Source organism: Leucoraja erinacea, chromosome 7 (genome assembly GCF_028641065.1).
Source record: "Leucoraja erinacea ecotype New England chromosome 7, Leri_hhj_1, whole genome shotgun sequence".
Lineage (NCBI taxonomy): Eukaryota > Metazoa > Chordata > Chondrichthyes > Rajiformes > Rajidae > Leucoraja > Leucoraja erinaceus.
In genome coordinates, this window is record NC_073383.1 from 38319673 (window position 1) to 38339577 (window position 19905).

The 19905-nt window shown below is 46.5% G+C and overlaps 1 protein-coding gene across 3 annotated transcripts in view; it reads right to left on the minus strand.

Annotated features, from left to right (window-relative positions):
• The window catches only part of LOC129698895 (fibronectin-like), a 104378-nt gene that overhangs the window by 18866 nt on the left and 65607 nt on the right, over positions 1 to 19905 (minus strand). For all 3 annotated transcript variants that reach the window (XM_055638310.1, XM_055638309.1, XM_055638311.1), the window contains 8 exons: positions 17645 to 17794; positions 16131 to 16244; positions 14185 to 14372; positions 13984 to 14071; positions 9460 to 9636; positions 5528 to 5617; positions 3929 to 4108; positions 1356 to 1445 (listed from right to left, as the gene is read on the minus strand). In XM_055638310.1, the coding sequence (XP_055494285.1) occupies positions 1356 to 1445; positions 3929 to 4108; positions 5528 to 5617; positions 9460 to 9636; positions 13984 to 14071; positions 14185 to 14372; positions 16131 to 16244; positions 17645 to 17794 (1077 nt within the window). The remainder of the gene's footprint in view (positions 1 to 1355; positions 1446 to 3928; positions 4109 to 5527; positions 5618 to 9459; positions 9637 to 13983; positions 14072 to 14184; positions 14373 to 16130; positions 16245 to 17644; positions 17795 to 19905) is intronic.

Sequence of the window (19905 nt, forward strand, 5' to 3'; positions counted from 1 at the left end):
GGTACAATAACAACATTTAAAAGACATTTGGATAGGTACATGGATAGGAAATATTTAGAGGGATATGAGAAAAATGTAGGCAAATGGTTATAGCTTAGATCAGGTCAGCATTGACAAATTGGATTGAGTGGAGTTTTCCCATGACTCCATAAAGAACAATGTCTCCTACCATCCCTACAAAGAGGAGAGAGCCTTGCTGAACTGTCCTGGGTGTAGTGACATAATTCTCACATGTGAGCAGTTTGAGGATTCTGAACCCGAGTTGAAGTAACAGTTGAGTCTGAATGGTTTACACCTGAGAGGAAACAGACACCTCCTCCATATGCACGTGTGTATAAACACACACATATGTGTATACACTCATGTACACACAAGTCCACACATGTATAAGCACTTGCATGCATGCTCACACATTAGCACACCCACAAGCACACACATAAATAAATGCGTGCACACGCACCCAAACCCTACACACTTCACTCTCCACACTTCAGTGCCAAGCACAGTTTGTACTAGCAGTTTTGGTCCTCTAATTTGAGGAAGGACATTCTTGCTATTGAGGGAGTGCAGCATAGGTTTACAAGGTTAATTCCTGGGATGGCGGGACTGTCATATGCTGAGAGAATGGAGCAGCTGGGCTTGTATACTCTGAAGTTTAGAAGGATGAGAGGGTATCTCATTGAAACAGACACGCTAGCAGGAAACATGTTCCCGATGTTGGGGGAGTCCAGAACCACGGGCCACAGTTTAAGAATAAGGAGTAAGCCATTTAGAACAGAGATGAGGAAACACTTTTTCTCAGTGGTGAGTCTGTGGAATTCTCTGCCTCAGAGGGCGGTGGAGGCAGGTTTCAAGAACGGGGTATTGATTGGGGATGATCAGTCATGATCACATTGAATGGCGGTGCTGGCTCGAAGGGCCAAATGGCCTACTCCTGCATCTATTAAACCCCGTCTCGTCAACTGGCTGACTTTGCTGTCTTGAGGCATTCGGTGAAAACAAATCAGCCCTTTTCTCCAATGGCTACTGGGCAGTCGGAACCATGGATCATTATTAAATAGAACCTTACCAAAAGCTGCCAAAAAGTATTACTGATTAAACACAGCATTTTCTGAAGTCCAAACATCTGGCTTCAGTTAAAATAAAATTCTAAGTAGTTATACTCTATTTGCGATTTGCCTTCAAGGGAATAAACTCTACAAATAACAAGGCCACATTTTAAGCAGTGAGAAGTTACAACAAAGCCTTGTGCAGCCAGGATGAAGTTAAAAACATGCTGAATGCTTGGGTCATTTACAGGAAAAAGGGATGCTTGGTTTGCTTCAACCTTCCATTTGCTGACTGTAGTCCCTCACCTGTTTTCTTCTTCCCAGTCAGTTGCTTACTCTGCAGCAAATTCTGAAAAGCTTTTATGTGGATGGTGTACTCGGTGTCCGGCTGCAGTCCTATTGCGAGGGAAGAAGTGTAATAGTTTAGGTCAGGGGACGCAACCTTGTTCTGCATAGGAGCCAGGACCCATGTCTGTGAGCGGATGGCGGGCCACATCTATTGCCATAACTAATGATAGTTTTTTTTTAAATCGCAATAAAAATGTAAGACTTTGGTCACCCTGATATAGGACAAACAACAACTAAAGCACAACACTGTGGCCGGAGCAGAATTCCTCACTGACCCCGCTGATGCTTTGCTTTCCGCCGCTGGGCTCCCAAAGGAAACTGCTCTCGGCCCGCTTCAGTTTCACACATGCCTCGGTACCGAGTGGGGGTGCTTTTACTCCAGGTGGTCGGGAGGATGGATGAGGGGACGGGAGGGTAAAGACGGGGAGAGAGAGCGACTCAACAGGTGTTGTGATATGGAATTGGCTGTGTGTGTGTGTGTGAGAATTACTCTCGGATAAGCGTTGTGAGTGTATTGTGTTACGGTGCTGTCCCACTGCGGCGACCTAATCTACGAGTTTAGAAGAGTGTCTTCCACCTTCAGCATGGTCGACACGAGGTCCTATGAGGTCACTGGAACTTTCCTTCATGCTCGAGTGAAGTTCCCGAATACTCGCTGCCTCACCTAGGTTGCGGAAAATTTTCAACTCGTAGTGCAGTAGAGTGGGTCGCTATTTAGTTACAAGCAGTCGAGGGCAGCCGTAGGCAATCTCCTTTGCTGACCGGGCATTTTGATTGGCTCATTGGAGTTTTCAGGACCAGGAAAAACTGACTCGGTAGGTAAAATGCCCGCTAAACTTTATTATACTTCTTAAAAGTGTCTCCACTCCTTCTCCTCCGCTTCCCTCATCAACCCCCCTCCCCCCCCCCCCCCCCCCCCCCCCCCCCCCCGCGCTCTCTAAAGGACTTGCCATACACTGTGCAGCCGTCTTTTACCTTCCTTTTCATCGCGGGTGTGATTTTCAAACAGTGCTCCCCCGCTTTCCCTGGCCCTGCCTTTGCAATGTGTTTGTGTGTGTGTGCGGTCGGTTGATAAAGCTCGCGATTTCAACGCGGACGGTCGATCCAGCTCGAGGTTTTCCAGGCGTGTGCCCTCGAGCTTGAACTCGCGGATTAGGTCGCCGCAGTGGGACAGCCCTTTTACGCCTGCGGGCCGGATGCGGCCCGTTGGCCGTAGGTTGCCAAACCCTGGTTTAGATTGTTGAAATGCACCGCACATATAGGAATATTATCCATGGTACTTTCTTGTTTTGTCACTTCAAAGTTTTGCTTTTGTTGTAAACAGTTTGGAAGATGAGTTGTTGTTTCTCATGCTGGCACTTGGCCTTCCTATTACAGTGCAGGAGACCAGAGAGGACATAATGGATGAGAGCAGCTTCCATTTGAACTGGTGTTCATTTGCACTTCTTTCAATCTAATGTACTACATTTGGTGCTTATATGAGCGAGAAAACAAACACAATTCGGGTGACCACTGTATGGAGCACCTGTGTTCAGTCCACAGGAGCCCTGAGCATCCGATTTGCTAGTCAGTTTAATTCCTCACCCCACTCCCACACAATCCTGCATATCAATGCCTCCTGCATTGTACAACATCTCATCTTCCGTCTCTACAAGTTGCAGCATTCCCAATCTACACCTTCAACTAACTTGCGTTCTCTGTGTCAGAACAGGGTAGTTCTGCATACAATAATCATTCTGTAATATCTGTTTTTCTTTCTCTCCGGACACCCATTGATCTGCTGGGCATTTCCTAAAGCTCTGATCTGTGTTTCATAGCTTTCACCATATTTTTTTGTCGCATTTCCCTCTTTTTCCCTCCCCCTTTCTTTATCCATTCCTTATAAACTTATTAAACAAATGTATTCAGAAACTCTAGCCTCGCCCTCTCAGAGATATTTCCATTCCAGTCATCCCTCCTCACCAACTGTCGTTTTTTTTCTTTCCCAGATCTGATAAAGAATCAATCAGAAATGTTATTTCAATTTCTTTTTCCACAGAAGCCGTTTGATTTACTGTGTATCGGCATAATTATTTTTATTATAAATTACTTAGTATTATCCTGCGCACATGCCTACTCTTCAAAAAGCTCTCCAATTAATCTAATTCTCCTGTTCATACCTGTCTATGCTGTTAGAACAGACTGATTTCATTCCAGATCATGGTTTGCTGTGCAAGTAAGATGTTCCCACTCTCCTCTATTAAAATCCCTTGTGAAACTTCCTCTCCTTTGATTGCATCTCCCCCTGAACCTCAACTGTTGATTTTGCTCTCCATACAAGGCTCACTGATATGCCAAACAGGAGAAGTGCTTAGTGCATGCCGATTAATGTAAGATTCCATTGAATTATCCATATAAAATGGTTGTGAGTTGTCCAGATAGTCTTATGACGGGCATGCTGTGAATGCCAAAGTTCTCTGCCAGCTGATGGATCCTTGAAGAAGCCATCATTGCCAATTGTGGACAATATTTTTTTTATGGGCAACCTTTACCTGTGATAATCGCTTCTTCGGCCACGGTTAGCGGCTGAGGGTTGAGCTCCATTAGTTGCCCTCCTTTGGGTTGGTAGGTGATGTGATACCCTGTAATTCGGGAGCGGGGACGTTGCCATACGAACAGGATGCTGTCAGGCGTCGTGGAGATGAATCGGAGTTTCGATGGAGAATCAATAACTGGGTTAAAGGGTACAAGGTTGAAACAATGTAGACATTAATTCCATTCAGTTTGTTCGGATGTTGATGCCTATCCCATTTCCCTGCATGCAACCACTGTCTCATATTGAATGGCAGCTCCTGTCCAGACAGAGCAGCTGGCATGGCCTCCAGGCTGCACTCTATTGCTGAAGTCCCGACACCTCAGGCCTTGATTTCAGGGATCAGTCACCATCAAAATAAGGAGGGGATAGATGAATGGGTGTAGAGTCATTCTCTGTCCCCTTCAATATAGCCCACTGAGCGCTGCAATATTTATGTCGGATGAGGCACACCTCAGTAATGACAGTTGCGCAGCAGCCAGTGTTGTCGCTCCAGTGACCTACTTTCAATCCGGACCGTGGGTGCTGTCTGGATGAGAAGTGCTACCTATCGTTAACCTTCTGATCGCGTGGTCTACCCCCTACCAGGTGCTCTAATCTCCTTCCACATCCTAAGGACCAGTGGGATAGCCAATTTAAATAGTCCCTGACATGCGTGGAGGACTGAAGAATTGGGAAGGCGTGTGAGAGAGGAGTGCCCACAGGGAGCCAAGTTGGGGGGAGGGTATAAAAATGATGGGGATTATTCCAAGCACAGACTCAAAAGGTATTAGGTCCTTTATAAGAGAGTGAGGCATTAACTGTGAGTGGTGATTACCCTAAGATACCATTCAAACGCGGTCTTCCTGCAGTGCTCCTCCTGGCCATGGTTTACCAGTGTTTAAGAGGGAACTGCAGATGCTGGAGAATCGAAGGTTACACAAAAAAGCTGGAGAAACTCAGCGGGTGCAGCAGCATCTTAATTCAGCAGTCAGGTGAGATCAGCAGTCCAGTGTTAGCAACTCCTGAGAACAACAACCTAGGGATTGCTGGGGAAAAGTTCTGCCCTGAGTTAACATTATTCAGTTTAAAAACAAATTGAGGAAAACTTCATAAAAAATACAATGTTGTCTGGAGAGTTTAATTTTGCACGAGAGACTGGGTATAGGCTTGGATTGTTTTCTTTGTTGCAGAAGACTGTTGGGGGAACCTGAAACACACCCAATCCTGAGGGGCAGTCGACAGTGTAGACAATTGAATGCTATTACCCATTTTAAGGATACAGGAGAATTTAGGGGTTCGGAGATCTGAAGATGATTTTTTTTTCACACAGGGAGTAACTGGAATCTGGAATGTGCTGCCTGAATGGGCAGTGGAGGCAGATACTCACACAGCATTTAAGAATAATTTCAATAAGCATGTGAATTGCTAAGAAGGCTACAGACTAAATGGATAAGTATAGCTGGATGTTTAGTATGAACGGGGTTAGCTGAAGGGCATGTTTCTGTGCTTACAACTCAATGACTAGAACAACATCAAGGCAAACAGAATTAGGTCCTTGCCCTGGAGGGATCCTCACCGGTTTGGGCTGTGATGGTGGCAGGTGGGCTGCGAGAATTGCCACTCAGGGTGAAGATGTTGATTTTGTACTCCGTGCCAGGGAGAAGGCCTGTGAAAAGGGAAGGAACATTCTTACCATCAAGCTCAAGGGGAAATGAAGAACCATCATGGGAATAAAATACAAGATTCTTCAAATGCCTCCAATCAGGGGTCAGTTTAACAGCACATACAATGTTGTTCCATTGTTTAAAAAGGGTTCTAAGAGTAAACCCAGCAATTATAGACCTGTTAGTTTGACGTCAGTGGTGGGCAAATTAATGGAAAGGATACTTAGAGATAATATATATAAGCATCTGGATAAACAGGGTCTGATTAGGAACAGTCAACATGGATTTGTGCCTGGAAGGTCATGTTTGACTAATCTTGAATTTTTTGAAGAGGTTACTTGGGAAATTGATGAGGGTAAAGCAGTGGATGTTGTATATATGGACTTCAGTAAGGCCTTTGACAAGGTTCCTCATGGAAGGTTGGTTAAGAAGGTTCAATTGTTGGGTATTAATGGTGGAGTAGCAAGATGGATTCAACAGTGGCTGAATGGGAGATGCCAGAGAGTAATGGTGATCTGGATGATGGTGTGGTAAATTGGATTAGTAAGTATGCAGATGATACTAAGATAGGTGGTGTTGTGGATAATGAAGTAGATTTTCAAAGTCTACTGAGAGATTTATGCCAGTTGGAAGAGTGCACTGAAAGATGGCAGATGGTGGTTAATGCTGATAAGTGTGAGGTGCTACATCTTGGCAGGACAAATCAAAATAGGATGTACATGGTAAATGGTAGGGGATCTGGGAATAACTGTGCATACTTCCCTGAAGGTGGAATCTCATGTAGATAGGGTGGTAAAGAAAGCTTTTGGTGTGGTGGCCTTTATAAATCAGAGCATTGAGTATAGAAGTTGGGATGTAATGTTAAAATTGTACAAGGCATTGGTGAGGCCAATTCTGGAGTATGATGTACAATTTTGGTTGCCTAATTATAGGAAGGATGTCAACAAAATAGAGAGAGTACAGAGGAGATTTACTAGAATGTTGCCTGGGTTTCAGCAACTAAGTTACAGAGAAAGGTTGAACAAGTTAGGTCTTTATTCTTTGGAGCGCAGAAGGTTAAGGGGGGGACTTGATAGAGGTCTTTAAAATGATGAGAGGGATAGACAGAGTTGACGTGGATAAGCTTTTCCCACTGAGAGTAGGGAAGATTCAAACAAGAGGACATGACTTGAGAATTAAGGGACGGAAGTTTAGGGGTAACACGAGGGGGAACTTCTTTACTCAGAGAGTGGTAGCTGTGTGGAATGAGCTTCCAGTGAAGATGGTGGAGGCAGGTTCAATTTTATAATTTAAAAATAAATTGGATAGTTATATGGACGGGAAAGGAATGGAGGGTTATGGTATGAGTGCAGGTAGATGGGATTAGGGGAGAATACGTGTTCGGCACGGACTAGAGGGGCCGGGATGGCCTGTTTCCGTGCTGTAATTGTTACATGGTTACATAGCACATGTAATTCGCAACTCATGGTATACATTACTTTCTAAGACCACCACATGTGAATAGGGGGCCAGGGGCCTTGGAAAGGACACAAATATGTGCAGAAGGGTATCATGAATAAGAAATGGCCATTAACTGCATTTCGTAAAGGAGAGAGAGCAAAGGAAAGACTTAACACAATAGCACAGCAGTGCAGGGGTGGAAGATTGTAACCTTCACGTGGTCCGCCCTGTTTTGACGAATGCAATCAACCTAGTGTGCACAATCAAATAAGATCAAATAGAACAAGTTGTCCTACAATTTTAGGCTGTGCACGCCATATACGCAAGAAGAAGCGCAGCTAGAAGAGCCATTGTCTTCCAGTGTCTGGGGCCTGTGTTCAATCCCAACTTCCCGTGCGGTCTGCAGTGTTTAGGAAAACTCCCTGTGTATGCAGGGGTTTTCTCTGGGATCTCCAGTTCCTCTCACTTCCCAAAACATGCAGGTTGATAGGTTAACTGGCCACTGGAGTGCTGGTGAGTGACGGAGTTGATTGGAATTTGGGTAGAATAAAATGAGGTTTGAGTAAAATGGTCGCTTGATGATTAACACAAAGGTAGAAATTACTGCAGGATTGAAAATGATAAACAAGGAGTGACCGACTCCAATGGCAAGTCAGTAATTGGGAGAACAGTGTTATGGTAAGCAAAGATCCTATAGCGGAACAAGATAGGCTACTCCTGCGAAATGCAATGGGCTGACGTGTAGTACGCTACGGAGGGGATCCTGGGCATTTTTTTTCCCTGCCCATTTTGGTAACCAGAGCCTACCTGACCTGACCCGCAGTGTAATCAACGTTGCAGCGGAACAGTTTGTGTGTGTGATATAGGGTTAGATTCATAATTCTGTCAGTTCATACTTCTGTTAATTCTTGTCAAGAATAAAATTTGACTGGTAATTGTCTTTTTTAATGTTTTTTTAAATCATTTCTTTTTAAATGGCTCATAAGCTGTGTTTGAGTTGATTTTGTAGCAACCGGAACCTACCCGACCCGACCGACTCGCAGGGTAATCAACGTTGCGGGAGAACAGTTTTTGTGCGTGATATAGGGTTAGATTCATAATTCTGTTAGTTCTTACTTCTGTTAATTGTTGTTAAAGAATAAAATGTTTATAAACACACATACATGAATGTAATACAATTGTATATAATCATATAACACACACAATTCTATTTCTTCTGATTTTTATTTCCAATGATGAACTTTATTTCAGACTAGACCAGGGACATTAAATAATAAACATTGTAAACCTCCCCACAACTTCACACACACTCGGCCCTATCCCACCCCTCACCTCCCAGCACTCCCTCGCCTCCCCCCCCCGCACACTACAATATCTCCCCCTCTCCTATGCTGTAGTCCCTTAACCCACCAGCCCCCAACCCCACAACTCTCCCCATGCTCTCTGCACCCCGGCAGATCCCAAAGATCTTATAGCGGAGCTCCGCTATAAGATCTTTGCTCTCTCCCTCCCCCGGCCCTACCCAACCCTCCTGCGCCACCACTACCCCACTTGCACTATTCCCCTCCTCTCTCCCCGCTGCCCCGGGCCGCGCTCCCCCTCTCCCAACTGCCCCGGGCCGCGCACCCCCCTCTCCCCGCTGCCCCGGGCCACGCACCCCCCTCTCCCCGCCCAAGTCAAAGACTTGCGAAGATACAGGAGCGGAGGCGGAAGGAAAGATCCGATCCTTGGCCCGAAGCAAGATGGCGGAACAAGATGGTTGCTAAAATGGGTCCTATAATCACCCATGAATCTGCCCATGACCGTACTACGTGTTTTGTGTAGGAGCAGGCCATCTTGCTCTGCTATAAGATCTTTGGTGGTAAGTAGCAATATAAATAAGAGAGAAGATTTTTTTACACATTGTCATGAGCTAAAATGGAAAATATGAAATGCCAATGGAAGACATTTCAATACATTAATTCCTTGATTCACACATTTTCACTCAAATGCCTTGGACTCCTTGGAGTATGTCTTCCATAGAGTTCACTTTCACTGTAATGAATAGCATGCCAATCTCCATGAATAGAAACTCACGTTATCAAAATGCTACTCAAATGCTAATCAAAATGTCCTTCCTGACGCAAAAAAAAATAATTTAACTGTTTCCTGGTACACCTTCCTTTTGTGAAATCAAGGATGAAGCTGTAGTAACATCTACAAGAAAAAAGGATAAATCTTTGAGGGGAGTGCGATAAAGAGCAGGATGAATGGAGGACACTTTCCAAGAGCTAGCATCAAGATGGACCAAACAATCTCCGTGTGTGCTGCATCTGTCTATGAGGCGTGTCTGGTAAAAGGTGCTGGAAGTATTACGAACTGAATTACTTAACCTGAAGGCAACAGCAGATGTAGTGGGCTTTACCTGTGATGGTGTAGGTGCGAGTGTTGGGTCCCACGGTCCTCTGGATGGTGCCACCGATGAGAGAAGGCACAGTGTTGATCTGGAAGCCAGTGATAGGTTCTGCCTTGGTGCGCCATTGAAGGGTGATGGTATTCTCCGTCACTCTGGGCACGCTGAGTTGGCGCGGTGCACTAACGCCTGGAACATGGGTAGAACATCAGCTGTCAGGTACATGGTTAAGCCCTCAGTGAGTTGTTAGCGGACATGCTGATTCATGCACAATGGGAGGTGGCCGGGGGCATGGACGAGTAGATGTAGATGTTTTTGCTGCGGTTCTTAGATGAGTGATGGGGCAGTTTGAGAACCATGGCAACCAAAGGCATTGATGCCAAACAAGTCGAATGACAGAAATCATGGATATACAAGAGGCCAAAGTTGGAGGAGGGCGGCAAGCTGGAGTGGGTAGCAGAGATTTGAGGTTTGGGGAGACATGAGGGCATCCTCAAGGTTATTGAGGGTATAAACCAGCAGGTAACAGTCAAGTCCTGGAGGCTGAGAGTTTCACAAGACAATGAGAAAAGGCAGTGGGAAGAAGAGTGGAATTGGAGGTAAGGTTCCGTGGACATAAGCAGGAGTTAGGATGAGGAGGGATCCAAGATGGCGGCGCGCACAGCCGCAGCGGCTCGAATCTCTCCCATTCAGTGCTTTTTTTGTTTGTTTTTGTTTGTATGTCTGTTTGACAAAGATATGTTTTGTCGTGCGAATCTCACCTTCATCCGACAGGATCTTCTGATTATCGGATTACAGTGTAAACAGGCAGTTAAGTGCGTTTTTCTGCACTCACGCAACATACCGGAGGAGATAGCCAGGACACCGGGCTCTCCGTGGATTGTTGTCGGCCCCAGCAAACGCCGGAGACGGAGGAGGCACAGGAAGCAAAAGCGTGGTCGCCGGATCGGACTACTCGCTAGGCTAAGGCAACAACCACATAAACCACCGCTACCCAGCATCATTCTCACCAATGCCAGATCCATCACCAACAAAATGGACGAACTAAGACTACAGGTCACCGCAAACAAATTCATCGCGAACAGTTGCATTCTGCTAATAACAGAGACGTGGCTACACGCACTTGTACCGGACGGAGCCATTGAGCTAGCAGGCCGCACAGCATTTCGCTGGGATAGAAACAAAGACTCCGGTAAGACCAAAGGAGGGGGGTTATGCATCTACGTTCACAACAACTGGTGCACAAATACCACAATCATAGACAGACACTGTTCTGCTGATTTGGGGTACCTGATAGTTAGATGCAGGCCTTTCTACCTTCCACGTGAGTTTACCGTGGTCATAGTTACAGCTGTCTATATCCCACCAGATGCTAATGCTAGCATAACCCTAGGCTACTGTACAAAGTTGAATAAATTTTGGAGTGATATATTTGATATATTTACAAAGCTTTTCAAGTCAAGAATAGAACCCAAAACGGAATGGATTATATTTGGAATAATAGGAGAAGATACCAATTTAAATAAAGATCAAAATGTTTTTTTTAATTATGGGTTAATAATTGGAAAGAAATTGATACTTAAATTTTGGAAAAATACAACCACACCAACTGTTAAAATGTGGATTAGGAATATGATGGACATAGCACGCCGACTAATAGATAAATATGACCAATTCTTAAGGAGTTGGTCTCCTTTCATCGACTTTTTGGAATCATGTGATGCAGCGGTACCGTAAAGATTGCTGATTTCAGTTCATGACGCGGATAAATCTACATCTCTGAATACAGATTTGAAAAATTCTCTTTTAAGGGGCCTTCTCTTCTATTGCTTCTTTCCACTTTCTCTCTTCCTTTTTTATTTTTCATATACACACCTCACGTTTTTCTACTCTCTACCATCTATTTTTCCACTTTTTCCTCTTTCTATTGCTTTCTTTTTCTTGTCCTGCTTACTTCCTTCTTATAACATAAAACTAGAGGTTGTACATAGAATGGATTACGGTATTACACAGTTGGCACCTAAAATTAGGTTCCACTGTACTGTTTTGTGCTGTATTAACTTCTAATAAAATAAACAAAAAAAAAACAAAAAACAAAAAAAAACTCTAGCTACCTCCATAGCGCTATCAGCAAACAAGAGAACACCTACCCCAAAGCAGCCCATATCATAGCTGGTGGTTTCAATCACGCAGACTTAAAATCAGTTCTCCCCAAGTTTGAACAACACATCAAATGTGCAACCAGGGAAGAAAATACATTAGGCAAGGCCTACTCAAACATCAAGAAGGGGTTTAGAGCCACACCACTACCACACTTAGGCCAGTCGGATCACCTATCCATTCACTTAGCACCAGCATACACCCCCCTCAGGAGAAAAGCTCAACCCACCACCAGGACTGTTAAAACTTGGCCTGAAGGAGCTTCCTCACAGCTACAGGACTGCTTTGAAAGGACAAACTGGGACATTTTTGGAAATCAGGACTTGGAGGAGTACACATCCACGGTACTCTTTTACATCCAGAACTGTGTTGACAACGTCACCGTCGACAAACTCATCTGGGTGTATCCCAACCAGAAGCCGTGGATGCCTAAAGAGGTCCAAACTCTCCTCAAGGACCGCAACACCGCCTTCAGGTCTGGCGACAGAGCCCTGTACAGCGCTGCTAGAGCCAACCTGAAGAAAGGCATCAGGGATGCCAAAGCGGCCCACAAGAGGAAGATAGAGGACCACTTTAACAACAACGATCCACGGCGGGTGTGGCAGGGCATCCAGCACATCACCAACTACAAGCCCAGCAACAGCACGACGGCCGACGGCGATGCCTCACTGGCAGAGGAGCTGAACTGCTTCTTTGCTCGCTTCGAGGCAGAACCAGAAGAGTCCATCACCATTCTCCCACCAGCCCCTAACAACAACAACTACACCCTCACTGTGCAGGAGCATGAAGTGAGGCGGGTGCTCAGGGCGGTGAACCCTAGGAAGGCTGCCGGCCCGGATGGCGTGACAGGAAGGGTTCTGAAGGAACGTGCAGACCAGCTCTCCGAGGTCTTCACGAAAATCTTCAACCTGTCCCTGTCCAAATCCATCATCCCACCGTGCCTGAAGTCTGCCACAATCATCGCACTACCAAAAAAGCCTGTTATCAGCGGCCTTAACGACTATCGACCGGTCGCTCTCACACCAGTCATCATGAAGTATTTCGAGAGGCTGGGCCAGCAGCACATCAAAGCCAGCCTCCCGCCCACCTTCGATCCACACCAGTTTGCCTACAGAGCAAATAGGTCCACTGAGGATGCCATCGCCACTGCTCTTCACACTGCACTGACCCACCTCGAACACAAGGGGAGCTATGTGAGGATGCTTTTCATTGACTTTAGCTCCGCTTTCAATACTATCATCCCCAGCAGACTGGTCACCAAACTCATGGATTTAGGACTCTCCCAACCCATCTGCCTCTGGATCAAGGACTTTCTGTCTAACCGCCCCCAGACCGTAGGATTGGGCCATCACCTCTCCACCCCTATCACACTCAGCACTGGCTCCCCACAGGGCTGTGTGTTGAGCCCACTCCTCTACACCCACGATTGTGCCCCCGCCCACTCCACCAACACCGTCGTCAAGTTTGCGGACGACACGACTGTGGTTGGACGTATCTCAGGAGGAGATGAGACAGCCTACAGGGAGGAAGTCCAAAGACAGGCAGCGTGGTGTTCAGACAACAACCTCATCCTAAACACCACAAAAACAAAGGAAATTATCATAGACTTTCGTAAGAACAGTGCAGCCCTCAAACCCCTATTCATCAATGGGGACTGTGTGGAAAGGGTCTCAGACTTCAGATTCCTGGGCACACAAATTACGGAGGATCTCTCCTGGACTACAAACACCACCACAGCAGTCAAGAAGGCCCAGCAGCGACTCTACTTTCTGAGGATCCTCAGGAAAAACAACCTGGAGGAGAAGCTGCTGGTGTCCTTCTACCGCTGCTCCATCGAGAGTGTGCTGGCGTACTGTATAACCACATGGTATGCCAGCTGCTCTGCAGCGGACAGGAGAGCCCTTCAAAGGGTCATCAACACCGCACAAAAAATCACTGGCTGCCCACTGCCCTCCCTGAAGGACATCTTCAGCTCTCGCTGCCTTGGCAGGACAGCCAACATCCTGAAGGACCCTTCCCACCCTGGACACAACCTGTTCCACCTGCTGCCCTCTGGCAGATGGTACAGGTCTTTCAAAACTCGCACAAACAGACTTAGAGACAGCTTCTATCCCATAGCCATATGTGAACTTAACAATGCAAAATAAGAAATAACACTCACATTCAACTGAATGGCTCTACCTCAGTTGCTATTGTTATTTATCTGTAATTTTTTAATTTTTTTTATATGTATGTATTTTTACCTTATGTTATATATTTAAAATTGCTCTTGTGAATCGCACCGTGGGATTGACTTTTAAATTTCGTTGTACCATGTGAGATTCATTCATTCAAGTGTACCATAAAGAGATTCATTCATTCAAGTAGATGACTCACCGTCTAGTGTTGCTTTGATTCCCTGCAAGGCATTACTCGTCAATGTATCTTTGACGGAGTAAACCATAATGTTGTACTTCGTCGCAACCTGCGTTTAAAAATAAGATTATGCAGGTGAGTCCATAGCAATGACACAGAATGGAACAGGACTTTTGATACAACAAATCAACAATGGTCTTTGCAGGGATTGGGTGGAATTACCATGAGGCCAGAGAGTGTGGCGCTGGTGATATCTGGGCCGAAGGTCAGTTTCTGGATTGGACCTGTCACCTCCCTTGGACTCACTATCACAATATAACCAGTCACTGGGTCAGCAGGAGCATGCCAGCTTATCGTCATACTTGTTGGAGTGACTTGCATAAACTCAAGATCGGTTGGTGCTGGAATGGCTGCAAGGTAAGAAAGAAAGGGAGTTACATTTATTCCTCACCTGAGCAACATTATGAAGCACAAGTGCTTTCTAACCAACAAAAGACTTCTGATGTGCACTCATCCCTGTGCTACAGGTCATGGGCAGCTAATTTGAGAACACTAGTTTCACCATCAGTTGTTTACAGATCATCAGCTGTGGATGCCAATCTGTAGCATGAAAATGGGGATGTTCTGGTCTCCAGTTGCACTGTACACCCGCACTGTGTACTCCGTGCCTGGGTGCAAGCCAGTCAGCTGGATGGAGTTATCCTTGGAGTAGGAGGTGGGTGTGATTATACATTCTCCATCCACAGGATTGAAGTAGATTACTTTGTAGGGAATGACCTTGCCATCCGGATTCTCCCACTGCAGATGCATGGAATCCTCCTCTACATCCATAAAGGGCAGTGGTTGGCGTGGACTGCCAGGTGAGAAATAAGAGGAAGCAACACAAATTGTGTAAACGTCTTCTCTTGACCGGCTGCCTTCGACCTAGGGATGCTCTGCATAGTTTGTGCCGGGGCTGGATCATGCCTCGAGGAAAGAGACCACCCAAAATTCAACAGGAATATTGTTGTGATTATGAGGCAGCCCTTTCCAGTGCCCACCCCATCCCAAACAGTTACAGACCAATCCTGCACAGTTGTTTTCCCCTTCTCTGCAAAGCATTGGCATTCCACATCAAAATTTGCTAGGCACAACCTTGTACAGCTACCCAGGGGCAGTAAGACTGCAGCAATGTGTCTACACAGCTGATCAATGGAAGGGAGGACTTCGACCCTGCAGTCCATCTGAAAGCCAGTGCTAGACTTGTTCGGGGAGGGTCTGATGTAAAAGCGCCTTTTTAAAGCAAAGCAAAGTGCCAGGAAACCTCAATAGGCAACCAAATATCTGGCAGGATAACAGCAGTTGGGTGTAAAATACTGGATCTCCTTTCACGTTTGAGAACATGGAACACCAAAAGGGCAGGCTCTCACCGATCTCAATCAGTGTCTAGTTTAGATTTCAGTGAGGCCAACTCCACATCACCAGCAACCTGGCCTCTCCAGTAGGGACTAGACTCAACCTGCCAGGAACCAGGCTGAATTCTAGGGTCAAGGAAGGGCTTTGCGATCAACTTCTCGCTGCATCGTAGGGACCAGGGTCCCCTGACAGGAACCAGGGCTTCAACATTAGAGGTTCTGTACTCTCCTGCACACTCCCCTCTGGCATTGGATCCCAGCTAACGCCCATCTGTTAATTCCTAGTCTGCCAAGCCCACTCCCGCTGATCAAAGGTGAAGCCGAAATGGAGAGAGAGGAGAGAGAGAGGAGAGGGGGGGGGGGGAGAGGAGGAGGGGGGGGGGGAGGGGGGGGAGAGGAGGGGGGGGGGGGGGGAGGGGGGGAGGGGGGGAGGGGGGGGGGGGGGGGGGGGGGGGGGGGGGGGGGGGGGGGGGGGAGAGGGGGGGGAGGGGGGGAGGGAGAGAGAGAGGGGGAGAGGGGGAGAGGGGAGAGAGGGAGAGAGAGAGAGAGAGAGAGGGGGAGGGAGGGGAGAGAGAGAGAGGAGAGAGAGAGAGAGAGAGAGAGAGAGAGAGAAAGAGAGAGAGAGAGAGAGAGAGACTGCTTAAGACACTTATCAACCATGGCTAGTCAAGGATCTCCAAAGGGGCTGTCTGCAATGTTCAGTTGACCCAATCACTTGGGTGCTTTGTAACACTCCCACCATGCTCAGTATCGCACACTTTCCAAAGCACCTACCGGTGACTGTTGACACAGTGAGGGGTGTGCTCTCCCCATGCTCTCCCAGAGCGTACACACTGATCAAGTACTCGACCATTGGCGACATGCCATCGAGAGTGACGTGTTTCTGACCTGAAAGTAGACATCATAGAAAGGTGACATTCCGTCTGAAAATTCCATTGTACTTCTCGGTGTTCATGCCACGACCTATTATAAGTTCCAGAGCAAACCATTTCCCTTAATTCCCCTTCTGTCAGGAGCTGCCATATTTTGGCTGCCTTTTCTGACTGGAGTTAATCCGTAGGACAACAAATGATCAGCTCTCTCATACTGTCCCACCTCCATCAGACAGCCTCTTTTCCAATCGTCAAACACTCTTCACCCTCATTCTTCATGCCTGCTTTAACCCAGCAGGCCCCATTTCCTATCATCGTGCCCCATTTCCCATTTATCCTTTTAAATTTACGGGCCTCCGTTTTCCTTGTTCGCTTTTAATATTTCAACCCTTCGCCACACTCCCTTTTAACTCACCAAGCCCTGTGGTTTAAGACTTTAAACTAAACTTACTTGTTTCAAAGAAAAGTTTATTATAAGTACACGTTAAAAAAAGTGTGTTGGGGTAATGAGTAACCTCCAGTATTTTGGAAAATCTTCTAGGTCTGGATCAACAGTGTGTGCGGGGGACAGATTATTGGCATGTCAGAACTTGTCCAGTAAGTTTCTTCCGCCATCCCAGTCCATTTGGGAATAGAATATTCAGGCCCAACCCATCCATGCCAACCAAGTTGACCAGCCAATTTAAACCCACATCCCTCCAAACCTTTCATGTAACAAATTCGTCCTCACCCAAGCCCTTAGCACTGTGGCAACCCAAGCCAATCTTTGGAAGGTTAAAACTGTCACTATTACAATCCTATTATTCTTGCACTATCTGTGACCTCCCTACATATTTATTCCACTAACTCCTGCTCCTATTCGTGGTGGGTGGGGGCTCTGATACAATCTCATCAAAGGATCATTCCCTTATTTTTCAGTTCCACCCGCATAGCCTAATTGGAAAATGCTCCATGCATATCCTGTCTAATTACCACTGTGATGTACTCCTTGATCAAAAACATAACTCCTCCACCTCTACCCCTCCTGCAGCATTTGTACCAGAATCAGAGATCTGCCAGGCGTGTCCTCCCTCAGCCAGTTCCATGGGCCTATCCATGCCATGAGTTCACCAGGCTTACCAGTCTGGCCTCTTACATTGAATTAATGTATAACTTGTCTACGGCTCCCTTTTGCTTCCTGCCAGACTGAGGGGTCCTAAAATAGGAATAAAAAAGCACAAGCCATTCCCCAAGCCTTTCCATGCATCAGTTCCTTTACCTCCACTCATGAAGAAGTGACCCTTGTAGGGGTAACAACAAAAAGCCACTTAAAAACATGAAGCAGATATAAACGGCAGACAAATGGCATGAGTCACACTAACAAACCCGACACCCTCACCCCCCAATAGTTCGTGGTCGAGCAGACTGGAGACTTACCTGATGTTGCAGTCCAAGTTAACTCCTGGCCATTCCCGTTCAACGGTACGCCAGTGATCCTGTAACCATTAACTGGTGCAACAGGTGGGGTGTTCCAGCTGATGGTCACCTTGTTGTTTTCCCCCATCTCCACCTTCGTTCCGCTTCGCTCTGTAGGAAGGGCAGATTCTCAGGTAAAGAGGTGGTTACCCTCACGCCACTCGCGTCCCAGGAGCAGCTTGGAGACGCCCGAGAAATGGTGGTTTAAGACATGGCCAAATAACTTGCTGGACAGCGGTGGGCACCATCAGCTATTTTGTTGTGCTCCCAATCCCATCTCCACAAAGCTGTTATCGGGCTTGTCCTGGCTTTACACCTAAAGGCCATGCCAAACTAGGAAAGCTATTCTCCAAAGTAGACATAACTGGGTGAAGTACTCCATCCCCAGTCAAAGGCCTCTTCACCCTGTCTGGAAAATACTTGCAAGCAGCACACAGTGTGATTCTCAGGGCAGGATTCCTAACCTCCAACCTATTTCCATGACTCAACCTGTTTGGACTAGTTATCAGAGGGACAAAATAACATGACACATTAATTTTTGACAGCAGCAAATCATAAGAAACAGGATTAAAACCACCTCATTCTTTCTGACCTGTGTTTCCAGCACCTACTGCTTTTTTCAGATTTCTAGCAGGAAAAACAAATCAGGTGTAGGCCATTTGGCCTCTCATGCCTGCCTCCCAATTCAATTCAATTAGATCACCTTTTATATCAGTGCTATGTTCCTGCACTAACTTCATAACCTCCATTCTCTTAATATGTACAAGATCCTATCAAGCTCTGCCCTGAATACATTTATCAACAGCCTCCATCTTCTTGTGTAGAGAATTAAAAAGATTCACAACGCTCTGAGCAAAGGTATTTCTTTTCAACTAAATCCTGAATGGCTGACCCTTTTGTCTGTGTCTGTGACCCCCCCCCCCCCCCCGCAGTTCTAGAAACCCCATAACAGGGGAAACATCATGCTTCTCATCTAATCAGCAGGCAGAGGTTATGCTGGATAGAGAAATAGTTAATGTTTTAGGTTCAAGCCCCACAAGAATGTTGTTCTTCTTATAAGAACAGATAGTGTGAAGACAAGATAGTACAGTTGCTGAAATCTGGATTACAAAACAGAAATGTTGAAAGAAAGTGAGTTGAGCAGCACCTGTGGAGGTCCTGACCCAAAACTGCCCATTTCCCTCCACAGATGCTGCCTACTCCTCTTCATTCTTCCACCAGCTCTCCATTTGTTTGGTCCAAATTTCAGCATTTGCAATCTCCTGTGCTTTCATTTACTGCTCTCGATCCAAAGTGTTGACTTACAGCTTTTCCCTCAAAAGACACTGCGTCACCCGCTAAGTTCTTCCAGCGTTCTGTGCTTAATAACCAGATAGTCTGTCTACTGAATTTACATTAAATAATAATGCAGTTTAAAAGTAAACGGTCCAGAGGGGAATTGGGGAATTGTTTCTGCCGAATGAGGAATATGATGAAAGGGCAACACACACACACACACACACACACACACGTCTATAGCTAGTTTCAAAGTGGTGATGGGTAAAGATTTGAGGCAAAAAAGTTTGTGTGGTGAAAGGTAAGGTAGAGAAAATAAATATATACTGTGTTTCCCGGCAATGAAATTGCTACATTTTGAAAAAAGGACGGCGGGACAGGGTCAAGGGTTTGGTTTAGTCCAGGGGTTGGCAACATCACCTGCGTGCTCTGGGACTGGCTGTAGTGTCCAGGTCGCGGGACGGAGCAGCCAGCCTTCCGCCCAGTAGCCACCGACTAACCACCACCTCCACCGGTTGCGCCTGTGCGGAAGGACACTGTGGCTGGCGGGCCGGCAGAAGGCGTCGAGGTGGCGGCCAGTTCCGCTGTCCGGTCCCGCCGGCCACTCACAGCCATCCGAGCTACTTCCCTTCCCGGGCCAACTTCCCACATGCTGTGAAAGGAACTCTCTTCCTTCCCCCCCCCCCCCCCCCCCCCCAGAGGCGCTGTCCTTTTACAGCCACTTCAAAATTTACAGCCGCTTCCTATCATCTGCCAGCAATGAGGGATAGACTTAGGTTACACAGAAAAGCTGGAGAAACTCAGCGGGTGCAGCAGCATCTATAGACTGATCTATAGATGAGGGATAGACTTGTCTGGCCCTCAGTACAGCAATATCGTTCTTGATGTTGCTGAATTGTACTGAGGGATAGCCAAGTCTATCCTTCTTGGCTAACAACCTAACCTTC